The 15,565-nt window shown below is 44.5% G+C and overlaps 1 protein-coding gene across 1 annotated transcript in view; it reads left to right on the plus strand.

Annotated features, from left to right (window-relative positions):
• The window catches only part of BRPF3 (bromodomain and PHD finger containing, 3), a 22,464-nt gene extending 7,128 nt beyond the window's left edge, over positions 1-15,336 (plus strand). Inside the window, 11 exon segments of the mRNA XM_015298722.4 lie at positions 126-282; positions 1,714-1,845; positions 2,917-3,045; positions 3,423-3,735; positions 4,746-5,006; positions 5,094-5,594; positions 6,893-6,986; positions 8,374-8,471; positions 9,747-9,844; positions 11,769-11,923; positions 13,051-15,336. Coding sequence (XP_015154208.2) covers positions 126-282; positions 1,714-1,845; positions 2,917-3,045; positions 3,423-3,735; positions 4,746-5,006; positions 5,094-5,594; positions 6,893-6,986; positions 8,374-8,471; positions 9,747-9,844; positions 11,769-11,923; positions 13,051-13,234 — 2,122 coding nt within the window. The 3' untranslated portion in view covers positions 13,235-15,336.
• The last annotated feature ends 229 nt before the right edge of the window (positions 15,337-15,565 follow it).

Raw genomic sequence — 15,565 nt, forward strand, 5'->3', positions numbered from 1 at the left:
AGAGCACGTATTGACATACCACCACAAAGCTGCATGCCGTAAAGCATCATTGGGAAGCCAGCTGGTATCACCAGGGTTCTAATTGCTTGGCAGTTGTTTCCATGACACCTTTTTGTTTCCTTTAGGCTGAACAAAATCTGCAGTGGCATCTCTCTCCAGCGGAAGAACCAGTTCATGCAGAGGCTCCACAACTACTGGCTGCTGAAGCGGCAGGCGAGGAACGGGGTGCCCCTGATCCGACGTTTGCACTCACATCTCCAGTCCCAGAGGAATGCGGAGCAGGTACAGCCTATCCCCTGGCTCTAGAGGATGGCAAGCATCAGGAGTTAGGAATGGGAAAACCCTTTAAGAGTTTTAACAGCACAGAACAATAGCTATTCTTGAGTCACTTTTGTTCTCCTGTTGGTTTGCTAATACCTGAATAGCTGAGTTAGTGTATCAGTGGGATGTCATTGTGTCACCAGAATTGGTGATGATGAGCCAGCAGGTAAGAGTTTTCCGCCTGAGTCAGGAGACTTGGGAATGTGCAAAGGCATGATGGGCCCCTGGTGGGCTGATCTATCAGATGAGTCAAAGAACCACGTTCTTCACTAGTGATTAAAGATCCTCTCCTCAAGAAAATGTGTGTTCTCCAGAGTCCTGGCCAAATTCCAGTTTGGATCATTCATCCTGCAGCTTGAATTTCTGACCCTTCCATGGGCACTCATAAGCAAGTTTAGACATAATCATCAGCCCTGGCCTTCTTGCCTTCCTCCTTTGAGCTGGCATCCAGGATCACTTGTAAACAGCGCTGTGTTTGGCACGAAGTAGTTGGTGAAGTAATGAAATACTAAGACTCTACCCCGTGACACAGCCAGTTAGTTATTGTGTGTGTTGTGCACCTATATTTTTACTGTAGTTGGAGGAATTTATAGGTTTTTGGTTTGCGTAAAGACTACTCTGGATGAATAATAAAGAAAATATTTCCCACTCGCCAATTTGAAGCTTGGGGAAGTTCTACATTTCCTCGGTGCATTAAGTTAAGTACTTACCATAAGTAAGTTCATAAAAACAAATGTTCTATAAATATAAGCCATCTAGATCATGTGAAGTATTTTTCATCCTTCCCTTGGTGGTCATGCAGAAGTGTATACACTTCTGCTATATCCTCAAAAACATTTGAAAAGCTACAGATTGAGGAAGGGAAAGATGAACTACGTTGTGAAACCAACGAACTGTGTCCTGGAAGGTGTTAGCTCATCTCCCAGAGTTAGCTGTTCCTGTATGTTTTGGTGAATCTCTATGTGGCTCAATTTTCTGGAGGACAGTAATAGTTTTTTTTTTTCTGCCATACTTTTGCCTGTCTTGCCTTTGTACTGTAAACCCTTTGGGCTGCCTCTTCAATGTGTAGCAGCCAACAAAAAGAATTTCCAGCCTCTGTAATGAACTTCGATATAAAGGCAGGGAGAGTGTAAATAAGTACACAGTGTGTTTCTGGAGTGTAGCTACAGTATGACTCAGGCCTAACTTCTGAGATATTGTAAAATCTAGAAAGGCTGATGTTGTGTGTTCTCACAGCTAAACACTGTGAGAAAGAGGTAGCATAATCTGAGCAACAAGACAAGTAGAGAAGAGGAAGACTATGAGAGCAATGCATGGAGGACACCTAGAAAAGCGGAGAAAACAAAGAAAGCCAGTTGTGTCCTTATCTTATCCCAGTGTTATGTATTACAGAAGGAGCAGGATGAGAAGACCAGTGCAGTGAAGGAAGAGCTGAAATACTGGCAGAAATTACGGCATGACTTGGAGAGGGCCCGTCTGCTCATTGAGCTCATCCGTAAGAGGGAGAAACTCAAACGGGAGCAGGTAGGTAGCTTTGGCTGTCAAGTTGCTGCTTCAGCACCATACAAGCACCACGTGTTGTGGAGCATGGCATTTTCTCTTGAGCTTCTTTCTTTTTTCCTGAATTCTGGATGTGCAGAGCAGCTGTCTGTCCCTCAGTCACAGGCTTGTGCTGCCCAGCCTCAGTCCTCAGAATCAGTGCTGGGAATGTGTATTTGCATAACTAATGGTAAATTATATTCATGACCTCTATCATCCCTTCTTGAGAAGAAGCAGTTTTTCTCTTATTGATGCTGCCTTGTTGCTGAGCATGTCAAATACAGTTTGCTTTGTATACACAGACTTGCTTTCCTTTGCTATTGAAGTGGTTGATTTAATGACATAACGAGGGATTATAAGATCAAAGAAACTAAAACGTTAAAGGAGAAATAAATACTGTTACCCTGTTCCAGTCTCCTTTGAGTGGAGTTGCAGTGTAAGAGATCAAACCAGTGCTACAAATTGTTTCCTTAAAATCAAAACAGTATTACAAAACCCTCAGAGTGTAAAAAATCTATTGGGAAACTTGCCTACTCCTAACCAGTGTTGTTGTTTGGCTCTGCCTTGATGTGTGAGAGCATACATCTTAAACTTTGTACTCACTGCTCTAATTATGGATATTGTTGTTTGTGTAAATGCCTAAATAGTTTTAACTTTTGGTAATTGGCATTATAGTATCTCAGGACAGGGAGTTCTACCAGATGATTTACCAGCACGGAAAGCTTCTTCCTGTCTTCATTTACAGTTGTATTATCTTCTAATTTTATAGGGTTTCCTCTTGTTTTGGCTCTGTGAGATTGAATAAAAAGGAGTTCCTCATACAAAATGTTTAGAGTCTACTTTGCTGTCTATTAATGTGTATCCTGCACAGAGAGAGGAGAGGACAGGCTGTTTGCCAGAAAATTTTCAGCAGTGAGTCTGCAGACCAGTGGTGTGATGACCTGAGGTTTCCACCGCTGAGTGGAGCTGAGTTGATGATTCAGGAGAAACCAGAAGAAAAAAGTTTGCTTGTCCCATCCTTGATAACTGTGCTCAACGCTGTTTTCCTGTTCCCAGGTGAAGGTTCAGCAGGCTGCTATGGAGCTATGGCTGACGCCATTCAATGTACTTCTGCGCACAACACTGGACCTGCTGCAGGAGAAGGATGCTGCTCAGATCTTTGCAGAGCCTGTTAACTTGAACGAGGCAAGTCTTTTTCCTAGGAGTGTCTAATGGGTTGGAGGTGAAGTATTGCTGGGCAGAAACTCATGTACTATCATAATTCGGGAAGCACAGACCACCTTATCCCAAGCTGCTGGTGGACTAAAGAATATCTCAGAGGATTCACAGTGTGGGTATCTTTCCAGGCCAAAATAAGGTATTGTTTTCTGGAAGCTTCAATGCATCTCAGACAAGTAATGTTTTGGAGAGACAATATGTGTCTGCCTTGACTGGATGACACAGAAATAAAAGTGCTGGCGCTGTCCCTTGCAGGTGGAAAGGGCATTCAGAGTGCTTGTAATGGGTGCGCTCTAGTTGGCTAGTAAATGGTTTTTGTAATTGTACAGGTTTTATATGTTTAGGTTCCAGATTACCTGGAATTCATTTCCAACCCAATGGATTTTTCCACCATGAGGCGGAAGCTGGAGTCCCACCTGTACCGAACATTGGATGAGTTTGAGGAAGACTTTAACCTTATAGTTACCAACTGCATGAGGTATAATGCTAAAGACACGATTTTCCACCGAGCAGCTGTCCGGCTCAGAGACCTTGGAGGGGCGATATTGCGTCATGTGCGGCGGCAGGCTGAAAGCATCGGCTTTGACACTGATGTGGGGATTCACCTGCCCGAGTCACCCAAAACCGAGGACTTTTACCGCTTTTCTTGGGAAGATGGTGAGCATTTATTAACCTTTATTTTCAGGATAGATCGTAACCGTGTAGCTTGTTCTGAGCATGTCATTCAGTTTGTGTGAAAATCATAATGATCATTCAACAAAAAACAATTTTCCCATCCATCCATTTGCATAAGCATGTATCTAACTCCTTCGTAGCCTCGGGATTTCAGGCAGGCTGAGCACTTGTAGCGAGGTGCAATTTAGCTCCAGCTCTTCTGGTGCACATTTGCCTCAGAAAAGTTTTGTATGTGCCTGTGATATTTGATATCTGCCTTGGATGTATTACAAACTAGGTATTTTAAAGAAGAGTGCAAAGGTGGGTCTAGAGTTTTTCGCTCTGAGCAAAGATCATATGTTTCAGTGTAAATCAGAGCAATAATCATTATGTTCTTATGGCAGTTTATTATAAAGACAGTTCTGTGTTGTTCGGGGTCTGAGGTGAGACTATTTTCCTTCTCCATTTCTGTGATTCTCTTGGTTAAAATGTGGCAAATAATCAAGGAGAACACAATGGAAAAACTGACATGATTTCACCTGTGTTCTAGGATTGCACAGGAGGTGCAAAACATTTCACTATAGGTAGCAAATTGACACAGAGTGGACCAACTAGATTAGATGGATTACTATGGGCTGGAAGGGAATGATATGGGATTATGGTACTAGGCCCCAAGCAGTCCTAGGGAAGACTTCCCATTCCCATTCATTTCTGCAAAGGACCTGGACTTCAAGCTGTCTTGTGTAGGTTGCAGGCACTTCTTCAACTGCTGTGTCTGGGACAGTAATGGGAGCTGGAAGACAGTGCAAGTTAAATCAGCTGTTCATTACCCAATGGGAGCAAGTCTGAACTCTAAAGCTAAGAATTCCTAAATACCCAAACTAAAGCAATTGGTTCATAAATAGCATTGATGGTAATGAGGCATGGCTGTGGTCCCAAATAGCATGAGTGGAGTTCCATTCTCCAGAAAGCCATGCTTTTACCCTTCACTGTTACAATTTCTTTTGATGCAGTGGATAACATCCTCCTGCCGGAGAACAGGGCTCACCTCTCCTTGGAGGCCCAGCTGAAGGAGTTGCTTGAGAAGCTGGACATAGTGAGCCCTATGCGATCCAGTGGCGCCCGGACACGACGCATGCGGCTCCTGAGACGGGAGATCAACTCTGTTCGGCAGAAGTTGGCCCAGCAGCAGAGCAGGACCATGGCCAACGGGGAACCTGTTCTGTGGGAAGAGGAGCTGGATAAAACGTCGAGAGAAGAGGACGAGGAAGGAGGTGAGAGGTTGTAGCAGGGTACTATCTCCAGCCCTCTTAGTGCATGTCAGTAGCCAATACCTGCTGTTCACTTCATTCCCTTTGCAGATGATGCCAAGCTTCCGCATCCTCCCACCCTGGAGCCCACAGGACCTGCACCTTCCTTCTCAGAGCTGGAATCACTGCAGGACCCTCCAAAGCTCAAACCCATCCACGACAGCAAGTCCTTGAACCAGCTGCAGAAGAAAGTGATGTCGGACAGGGATTTCTTTGACAAGAAGGCACTGCAGCGGGAGAGCCAAGCTTTCCAGCGCCTGCTCAGTGACAGCAGCCTGAACGGACTCACCTTGCCACCTGCAGACACCCTCATGAGCCCCCCCTTCAGTGGTGTGGGCCGACGAACATCTGTTCTTTTTAAAAAAGCTAAAAATGGGGTGAAGCTGCAAAAAGGCCTGGACTGCTCCCTGGAGAATGGAGAAGACCATGAGCAGAGCGAGCAGCTTTCGCCCTCCTGTGCCAATGGGGAGCGACAAACCCGGAAGCGGCCACAGAGCAGGAATTACAGTGAGAGCGATGGAGAGAAGTCACCCAGGCAGGCGGGGCAGAGAGGTGATTCCAAGGGATTTATCTTCCTTTTGTCCACTTGGGAACTGCAGATTTAGGGCTGAGAGAGTAGGAATACTGTGTCTGAACTGCTTATGTGAAACAGTTATTTGGCTGTCAGAAGGTTGTTAGTAAATAGAGTAGGAGGAAAGAAATTGAACACTGGGAATGACTCACCTGAGCAGGTTAAAGAAGACACAGACAGCTTCTCCAAAGAGAAGCTGCTGGTTGAGGGACTATAGTGGAAATGCTAAGTTAGGGCTTGAAGCAGTGATGGAGCACCTGGTGGGAAGGCAGGGCCAACCCAGGGGAGCTCAGGTGCATGCAATGCAGCTGATTGACTGGAAGGAGTGGAGCCACGATCCACCGCTTCTCAGACCTCATTTAAGGGTTGGTAGTGGAGGTGAGGGTATCTTGCTGGAGATCTCTGTCTACCTGAGGTCTTCTGAAGGTAGGCAGATTTTCTTCTTCTGTTTCTGCATCTATGGCTGCTACATTTGGGCTTGTCTTTATTTGCCGCAGCCTAGGATTGTACCACCCTGCTGTTACTGCTGTACTTTCCACCCCATTATAGTGTTATGGGGACTTGCTGTCATTGCCTGTCAGTACAGAAAGCAAAGAGGAGTTACTCACGGTGGATAAAACTCAGAAAGAAAGGCTGAGATTAAAAATGGAGTAACGTAGGCATGGCACAGGAAAATCACTGATAATTAGGCAGCTATGTTTTTCCTCTGCTGGAGAAGCAGTGTTTTTTTCCTGAATTGCAGCACTGCTTTTGTGATTCAGCTCCTTCCACTGTTTCAAACACAACTGATGCCTCCTAACTGAGGGAGTGTCTGGTATGTCAAATCTGTGTTACTGCAGAAGCAGGTCAGCATGATCAGGATTGTCAGAACAAGGTGTTTCCCTGTGTGCTCTCTGTGCTAGTTAAAGATGGAAAAATAGTAGTACCCTTGGCATACATTTCCCCATCGTGTGGCTGTTGGGCATTTGGTGAACCTGTGGACTTCTTTGCTGTCCCTATATGCTTCTCCAGCACTTGCTTCTTCAAAAACTGCCTAGTTTTCCATGTGTGGGGAGTAGAAGTGCCTTTCATTAGTCACCTTTTGCTTCCAGCTGAGTCTGGAGAACTCAATGCAGAATTCCCCTCCCTCCCCCCCCACCTTTTGAAGCACTCAGCATCCCTGTGGCCGATCCTGCCTTTCTGGAAGCAGATCATCAGGCATTGATGTTTCCATAGCCTTGGTGGTATCTGCATGTTGTTGGTGTTTCTTTGAGCTGGTTCCCAATTGTCTCCTTGGCAGGAGTGACCAACGGCTTTGCAAAGCATGCAGAGAGCGGCTCAGACTCAGAGCACAGCCCCAGCCTGGGCAGTGGGCTGGTGTTTGAAACCTGCAGGTAAGACTCTGTGCTAAGCTCTTCCCCAGAATACCTCCTCTCTGGGCTAATTAGTCTGATTTTTTTTGTTTGACTTCTTTGCTTACAACCTAGCTTCTCAAGCTCTGTCCTGTTATGCTATATTAGGTCTCAAAACAGTGCTTGATTTAAAAAAAAAATATATATATATATATATATATCTGTTACACTTCTGCTTCTCAGTACAAATGCGTCCTCTTTGCTGATGCACATTTTCTTGTGCTTCTTGAGAGCCAAAGCTCCAAAACCCTTTGATCTCAAGTGACCAGCCCAGCACTGTAGGTGAAACTGAGCATCCACAGACCTTTCCCCATTTCTATGTGCTTTGTGCCCAAACATTCAGATAAGTCATCATAGCCTCTTCTGTAAGGTGCAGATCTCCCACAAAATGATTTCAGTACGGTATTGTTAGTCAGGGAGCTGCATCAGTGGGTACAAAAAGGAGAGACGTGGATTCATGCATAGCTGTAGTGCCATGGGGGCCCTTGAAATCCTTCATGGAGTGAGAATGAACTCCAAACAAGATCAGAAGCCAGAAGCTCACTTTCAAATCATGTCTTGGCCTCATGGACCCACCATATTTAACTCACTTTCTCCATATGGAAGTGAGAGAGGAAAATCTGAATTCACAGAGGAGTGTGGGGCTTGTTAGTTGGTGTTTATGAAGTACTTTAAAGACAAAAAGTGTTATGTAAGTGCTTATTATGATAATTGCAAGCAATTCACATAGCAAAAATTACATTAGAGCTATGCTACACCCACAAAACAAGGAATTAAAAACAAGCTTATGTCTCATGGATAACTTGTACAATTATTCCATTTATGAGCAGCTCTGTTTATTGCTTTTTCTCCACTCTTTTTGAGCATCAAATGCACTCAGAGTGGGGTGGTTTTTAGAAAATTGTAAAAAAAGAATTACAGTAAGTGGAAAAAACATGATTGTTTAAGATGGAGATAGTTTTCTGAAATGTTTGTAGTAATGAAGTAGAAGCATGTTTAGGCTATGGACTGAAGGAGTTCAGTTGCTGATAGATCAGCAACATGTTGGAGTGTTTCTCTGTCCTCTTTGAAGTCTGTGCACAACTGGGTTAGCTCATGTAAGCTCCAAACATCACTGTGTCAGCTGTGCAGCACGAAGCATTTGTTGGGTTCCTTCTTTGTGTTAACAGCAAGGCTTTTGTTGGCCCCCTTCACTGCTCATGGAAAAGCTGATATGATGCCCAATGTGCTTGCACTAGGAGAGACATTGGTGTTCTTTTCACATCAGGGATGCACTAGTGCAGTAAACTTCCAAATTATAAACAGAACTGGGGAGTCAGTTTACTTGGCTGTGTTTTTAAGGGTAATCTGTTTCTTCCTATTCTGACAGTGGTTTGATGCCTCCTAAGCGAAGTCGAGGAAAGCCAGCTCTTTCTCGGGTGCCCTTCTTGGAGGGTGTGAATGGAGATTCTGATTACAGCAGCTCAGGTGAGAATGGCTCACAGAAGCTCCACTTTGGGGAACACCTCTGTCGTGTCCTGCAGCACAGTAGGGCTGACACCCTACCCAAACCAGGGAAAGCAGGTTTCAGTGTCTGTTGGAAACCAGTCCTGCAGGAGCTACCCAGGTTGCGCAGTCAGGATGCTGACCTGTGTTGTGTGTTAACACCCTGCTTTTGACTAATTTAGGCTATTGCGTAAGTATTTTCTTCTGTTTTCACTTGTGCTGGTTGCCTGTGCCTCCATTCTCTTCAGACAGGTGCTTACTGTTAGCCTGGAGTAATGTGCCTGGCACTGCCCTCTCCAGATTTACAACTAGTTCTCTTTCATGACACTGCAGTACAAACAGTAAATTGTAATTATAAGAGATGTCTTTCTGGAAATGACTTCATAGCTGTTTCCTCTCGTATTGCTATCACTGCTTTCAAGGTCTTGGTAACAAAGTCATCATCTTTGTTAGGGTGTGCTGTTCTGCAGTATAACTGAGTCACACTCCTCTAACACTACCCAAAGCAATGCACTAATCTTTCAGCACTCACGTGACCAGATTCTCATCTTGGTTATGGTTTGTCATTGATAGAGTTACTGCAGTTTACGATGGTGCTGCTGAATCAGAATTCAGCTTTGACTCCTCCCACAGGATCTAGGACAGAGTCCCTTGACTACCTGCACCCTGTGTACTCACCACCTTGTTTTGGAGATAAACTTACAGAAAGGGTCTGGTATTGGTAGAACTAGTATCATACAGTTCTGTGTTTTATAACATTATTTCATTAACAGATGAGTATGTTTGTCATGTAATAATGGTGAAGCCCATCAGATCTGGCTTGGCAGTACACTTGTGTTGTATTCAGCATTTTCTAGATTCAGTTTGACTTCTGGTAAAGTCAGCGTATCGTCCATTCCCCAGGATGTAAGCACTGCTTGCTATAAGACTTGCAGTAAGGAAGATTGCTCCTTGACCAGGAGCTAGCAGATGAGTTATTCACGTTTTGAATGGGTCTCCTGCAACATTTCTGACCTGAGTTTGAAAAAATTGATAGCTAACAGACTTCTGTCAATGGGGACCAGGTGTTTCCTGTAAAGATCTAATAGTCCCAAACATCAGAGCAGTCAGGATATTTGTATTTTGGAGGAATGAAAAAGAGCTCTCTGAACAGGGGCCCAAAGCAATCTCAGATACAGCTTCATCAGTTTCATTGAGGACAGATTTAGCTTGGTGGGCTTTGGGCCCTCCTAAGCCATGTGTCCTTCTGTCTCTTAGGCAGAACTCTCCTGATGTCCTTTGAGAGTCAGACTGAGCTGGAGCCCTTGGAGCTTGTGTGGGCCAAGTGCCGTGGTTATCCCTCCTACCCTGCCTTGGTAAGTACCTTCTGCTCTCTTGCAGGCTGTAGCAGCAGTGCAGGCAGCCCAGAATACAGTGCTAGTGTGCAGTGTAGCCAGACATAAAAGGAAGCCTTCCCAAAATCATGCAGTATGTGGTTGGTTTTTTTTCCTTCCCTTTGCACCATTAATTTTTCCTGTGCTCATTGTTTCAGAGCACTGGAGAGGATTCATAAAACATTGATCTCTTGGTGCGAGGGACAGGAGGAGGTCTTTCCTCTCCTCTCCTGTTCACTCTGCAGGTATGGGGAAAGTAATCAGTATTGCTGGAATGAGAAGACTTAAGTTTTGTGAAGACAGATGTCTCACTGCCCATACATTTTCTTTTGTAGTGAGTACAACTGTATGTATAGGTGCCCAGCTGGCTATATGACTTACAGATCCTCTTGCAATAACTGTATGTTTGATGTAAATATGACAATACGCATGCTTTTTTACTTTGTTCTATTTCCTAAATATTTATTCTTTTTTTTGAATATTTAACTATTATCGTGAAATCTGTGAACTTGACTTCAGTGGGACCGTGCTCATTTGCAAGACATCACAAACAGCTATTGCTAGGAAGTACCAGTAGCACCACAGGCTGTGCTTGTTATTGACAGAGATTGCTGAAGGAAGTGTATAAGTAAGAACATTAGGTAGTCTGACTATGTTGTCTTGTTTCTGCTGCTTTTAAATGTATCCCTAAAGGTGTGGCTCTCTCTGCCATCTCAGCTCCATGTAATTTCTGCATGGCTGCAGCCATTCACTTAAGTAACTTTATGGTTGGAATCACTAAGTCAGGCAGCATTTGCAACTGCTGAGAAATCATAAAAAGCAAATGTAGTTGTCATGGAAGTTATACGTGTGTCCACATCCAAACAGCAGAGCTGTGAAACCATGCATAGGCTGACACAGCATGTGTGCGTGGCCCTGGCTGCGTACAGTTCTAATGCTGTCAGAAAGGGCAGGTTCTACTGGAAGAGTGACCCTTGTCCATGCTCTTATTCTAGGTAGGAACCCAGAGGAGAGAACAGCTACAAATCTGCTTCCTGCATTGACCAGCCAAAGCATTTTCAAATCCTCATGTGGCTACAGCCAAAGTTAAATTGTGTTTTAGCATGGTGAGGTTGCCCAAAAATGAGGCATTTTTGTAGCAGTCTGGTAGTCATAATAAATTCCTACAGTGGCCAGTTTCAAAGCTTAGTTGCTTTGTCAAGTCCTTAGGAGATAAGGGAAGATCTAGTATTGTATCCACCTTTTGTTGTTTCATTCTTATGTCATCATATAGCACAAATGTTGGACGTTGACATTTCTGCTTTCCGTGGGGAGAACCGATGATGCATCTCGTGTTGTTTCCCTATGAAATGACTACAGTGTGCAACACCCTAGTCTGATAAAGCTGACACTATTTGTCAGCTCTCTTAAAATATCAGGCCTGATTCAGATCTTGTAACAGTATAAATCTGAGCAATGCCACTGAAGCCAATAGAACTGCACCAGAATGGATCTGTTGTGAAATAATGTTATGCCTGCTGAGTGCAGCAGTGGTGTTAAATTTATTGTGCAAGTTTGAAGAGAGGGAGGAAGATCCTTTGCTGAACACAATGCTGACTTTGTACTAACTTAACAATTATCATATATGCACCTATATCCACACAGAACCACATACTTACATCCTTTCCCTTTTTTCAAGTTCAGATGCTTGGTTTTTGGACTGACTGGTTTCCCTTCCACAGGGGAAGCCTTAAAGATAGGATGGGTAAGCAAAACTGCTTGCTCTGCCTCAGTGTCTCTTTGTAAGGAATTTTCCTAAGTAAATTTTAATAATCAGGCTTGGATAAACTGAAAGAGCAGGAAAAAGAATGCATTTTCTGCAGTACTTAGAAGGGTTTGTGCTGAAATGTCTTTCCTGTGTCACCAGATAATCGATCCCAAGATGCCACGTGAGGGGCTTCTCCACAATGGAGTCCCCATCCCAGTCCCACCCATGGATGTGCTGAAGCTGGGGGAGCAGAGGCAGACAGAGGCAGGCGAGAAGCTCTTCCTTGTCCTTTTCTTTGACAACAAGAGAACCTGGTGAGTGGATACAGACAGGTTGGGGCCTCCGGTGAGTGCTATGGCAGAGAGGAATGTTTTAATTTAATCTTTTGGTATAGGGGAACATACAGAAATCATTGTTATGGTAATGTTACATGGAAATCGGAGAATTTAAATATGCAGCTGTCAAGAGAAGTCTAAATGAGGAAGATAGCCTGCTTTTCCCAGTCCCAAGAACAGGACATACGACTGCTCCATTTCCATGGTGAACAGCACGACATCCCTCACCTAGAGATTGCATCACCACAGAAGTACTGAGGCACGTGAAGAGCCCTGGGCTGCCAGTACTAGCTGGCTGCAAAATGCACTGAGCTGAGATGTATATAACTCCCAGGGGCTGGACTTCATTCAGAAAGATGTGTTTCTGGGTGTGCTACTTAACCTGGGCTGATGAGTACACAACAAAGACTTGGTACAGACAAAGCACTTAGAACTTAAGACTTGCTTTGGGTCATTGTGGCCATGGGGTGTGTGTACTGGAAGCTGCCTATTTCTGGATGATACTCAGGCAGTTGTACTCACCCCAGCCATAGTGCTTACAGGCTCTTGGAATGAGGCAGAGCTCTCTCGGTGATAAAAACTTACTTTCCATCATGGAATTCCCTGTATTTGCTGCTCTGTGGGACACAAAAATTGCCCAGTTTCCCCTGGAGCTCTAAGGAGAATTAGAAGGTTTGAGGAAGGAGAGTGGACAGAAATCAGTGCTCATGGAGGAGGGCATTTTGGCTACAGATGGTTCTCCCATGTCTAATGCTGGCATTTAAGCATTCATAGCACTACTGTAGGGGGTTAATTTTTAAAAAGTAAATCAAATGAAAGTACCTGTTCCTGGGGAGAATGGTGACCAGTGACTAATTGCTCCTGAGATCTGTGGGGAGTGCTTGAGGGGCTGGAGTACTTGGCCATGTCTCGGTGGCTCTTGGGCCGATCCCTTGGCCTGCTGCAGCTGTGCAGCAAGTAGTAGAGCAGGGCACGTGGAGCAGCCAGCCTCCTGCAGAGAGCTAGGCCATAACGTTGTAAGAGGCCTGCAGGTATTTGCTCTCCTTTCCCTCATCCCTGTCCTGATGCCCTGGCGATGGGGTTTTGTGCTCTCCTTTCTGCTGCAGGCAGTGGCTTCCACGTGACAAAGTGTACCCTCTCGGCGTGGATGACACCGTGGACAAGCTAAAGATGATGGAAGGACGAAAAACTAGCATCCGCAAGTCTGTGCAGGTGGCATATGACAGAGCCATGATTCACATGAGCCGTGTGCGGGGAGATCATCCCTTTGTTCCGTCCAGTTATCTGTGATGGGTCGGGGTGGCCGGTCCTGCTTCTCCAGATATTGCTGTGTCAGCAGAGGGAACCATCCCTGGCACCGAGTGGCCAAAGTGCACTCTGTGTTCCCAGCAGCTGGCAGCGCTCCTTGAAATACCCTGCTATGTGCCAAAAAGCCTGTCCAGCTTCTTTCTGAATGTGTCTTGCTGAAGAGCTGGCAGGAGATGAAATGTATAGTCTACAGGGCCAGGAGTAAGGTGTTAGGAAAAGCTGCTGGGTGACTGGAGCCATGGTGAGCTGATGCAGCAGAGCTCAGAACTTGGATGTTTGGACCTCATGCACCCTCTCTTGCTGCTGCCTCCCCTGTGTTGCCGGGAGTTCGGGTGTCAGTCAGCCCCCAGTCATTCCCTGAACCCATCACCTCTGTAAGCAAACCAGGATCCTGTACAGAAATCCCAGCTGGACTTTCTTGTGCCAAACTTACCCTGACTGTCACTGGCCTTTCTGTTTTTCTCAATGACATTGATTGTCCCATTGCGTCACAAAAATGGTAGCTGGGAGGCAGTATTGCGATTTTCCTGCCTACATACATAGTGCTTTCAGGTTAGATTTCTTGCATTGCATTTAGAAATGATTGAGATATTTTGGTAACTTTTCCCTCTGCTGCACACACACACATGCCGATGCACAGAGCTTTAAATATGAAAGACAGATTACCTGTGGTTTGTTTTTTTTTTGTGTGTGTGTGTGCATTTATGTCCTAGAAATTTATTTGGTAGTTTCACATTTAAATTCCAATTTGTGACTGTGCTCATTGCAGTAGCAGTCCATATCATGGTTTAGTACAGCCTTGAGTCTAAGCAAAGATAACTTCCTTTTCTGAAGAAACAAAGCTAATTTTGGAGGTGTCTGATGTGCTGGAGCAGCTCTGCAGGCACTGAGGTTGATCAGGGTTGGAGGGAGACGCATCGCTTGTGTTGCTGGAGGCACATTTGGTGTCAGGCTCCTCTTCCTTTCTTCTTTTCTGTCTTTCAAGTTCTCCTCTGGCTTGGTTTGGGTTGAAACCAAGCACTAAGTAGAGCACACGACCATTTTGCCTTTTTGCCTTCTCTCACACGCGTGTGTCCCTTCCTGGTGTGTGGGTCTTCGGCATTGTCATCCATTAAGAAACAAACCAGCCTGGCTCTGCTGCAGCCCCTCTTTACTTCCTGGGTTTGCGTTGCAAAAACGGGCAGCCGATGTTTGGAAACAGATGACAAAACCTTTTCTATTAGCCAAGGACTTAAAATTTCTGATCTCTTCTGTTGTGTGTTCCCTCTTTTTGCTTTCCCATTTTGAGAACCAAAGGTGCAGAGCAAGATTGTAGATTGAATATCACCATTTTGCTTTTTAACTCAATATTTTTTTATTATTTTAACTTTTTCATACTGAAGAGAATGTGGGGTCAAAATAATATTAATGAATAGTGGGGAGTAATCACTGCCATTTCTACGTGGTCTACTTTTTTAGAAATACCACTTCTTATACACTGGGACACGGAGCCACACTTTGAGGAAGATTCCTTTAAAGTATAGAGATGGGGCATAGGATTTTGTAAAAATAGTAATAATAATAATGCCTACGGAGTGTGGCGAGGGAAGGACGTTGTGTATATAGTTGTACAATACTGCTCTAAATTATTTAGACCTATTGTCACCATTCTTGAAGTCCTCAGTCGTGTTGCTGGGTCTTTTATATGCACACGGTGTAATTTATTTAAAGGAACATACACTTTTCTGGGTGGTAGCTCAGCTGTGGACTTGTGACCTGTGTAAATGTTTTCAGAATTTGGGATATTATTATTATTTTTTTGGTTGTTTGTTTTTAAATGACATTTCAGAATGGGAATTGGCCGATCTGCTGTTTGCTACGGGACCGAGACGTGACTGTCACTGCTGTAAAGCACAGATTGCTCTATTTATTGTAGAAAGTGAGTTTATTTGCTTTCTAGAATTGTTTATATCAGATGGTATAAGAGAGGTAATAAGAAAATCTATGCTTGTAAAGAAAAAAAATGCTAATTTTACCTACTATAATCTGACTGTCTGCAACTATATTTTCTCTCTGAGAAATAAATGTTCTAAAGTATTAAAAAACAGGTGTTCTGGTGTTGTGCTTCTCAGGTATGCAGTGATGGCAGCGGGTGCTGTGAGTGTGTGAAGGCTCTGCTCAGTGCCACATCCCTGCTGAGGGGGAGCTGGAGGCAGAGCAGGGCTCTCCCTGGTTCCTGCTCAGTCAGTGCAGTTTCCACCCATTCTTTTTTTCCTCCTTTAACAGAGGGAGCTCAGCCCACCTGCTGCTGCACAGCTGACACAAACGGGCCTA

The sequence above is a fragment of the Gallus gallus genome, chromosome 26 (assembly GCF_016699485.2).
Source record: "Gallus gallus isolate bGalGal1 chromosome 26, bGalGal1.mat.broiler.GRCg7b, whole genome shotgun sequence".
Lineage (NCBI taxonomy): Eukaryota > Metazoa > Chordata > Aves > Galliformes > Phasianidae > Gallus > Gallus gallus.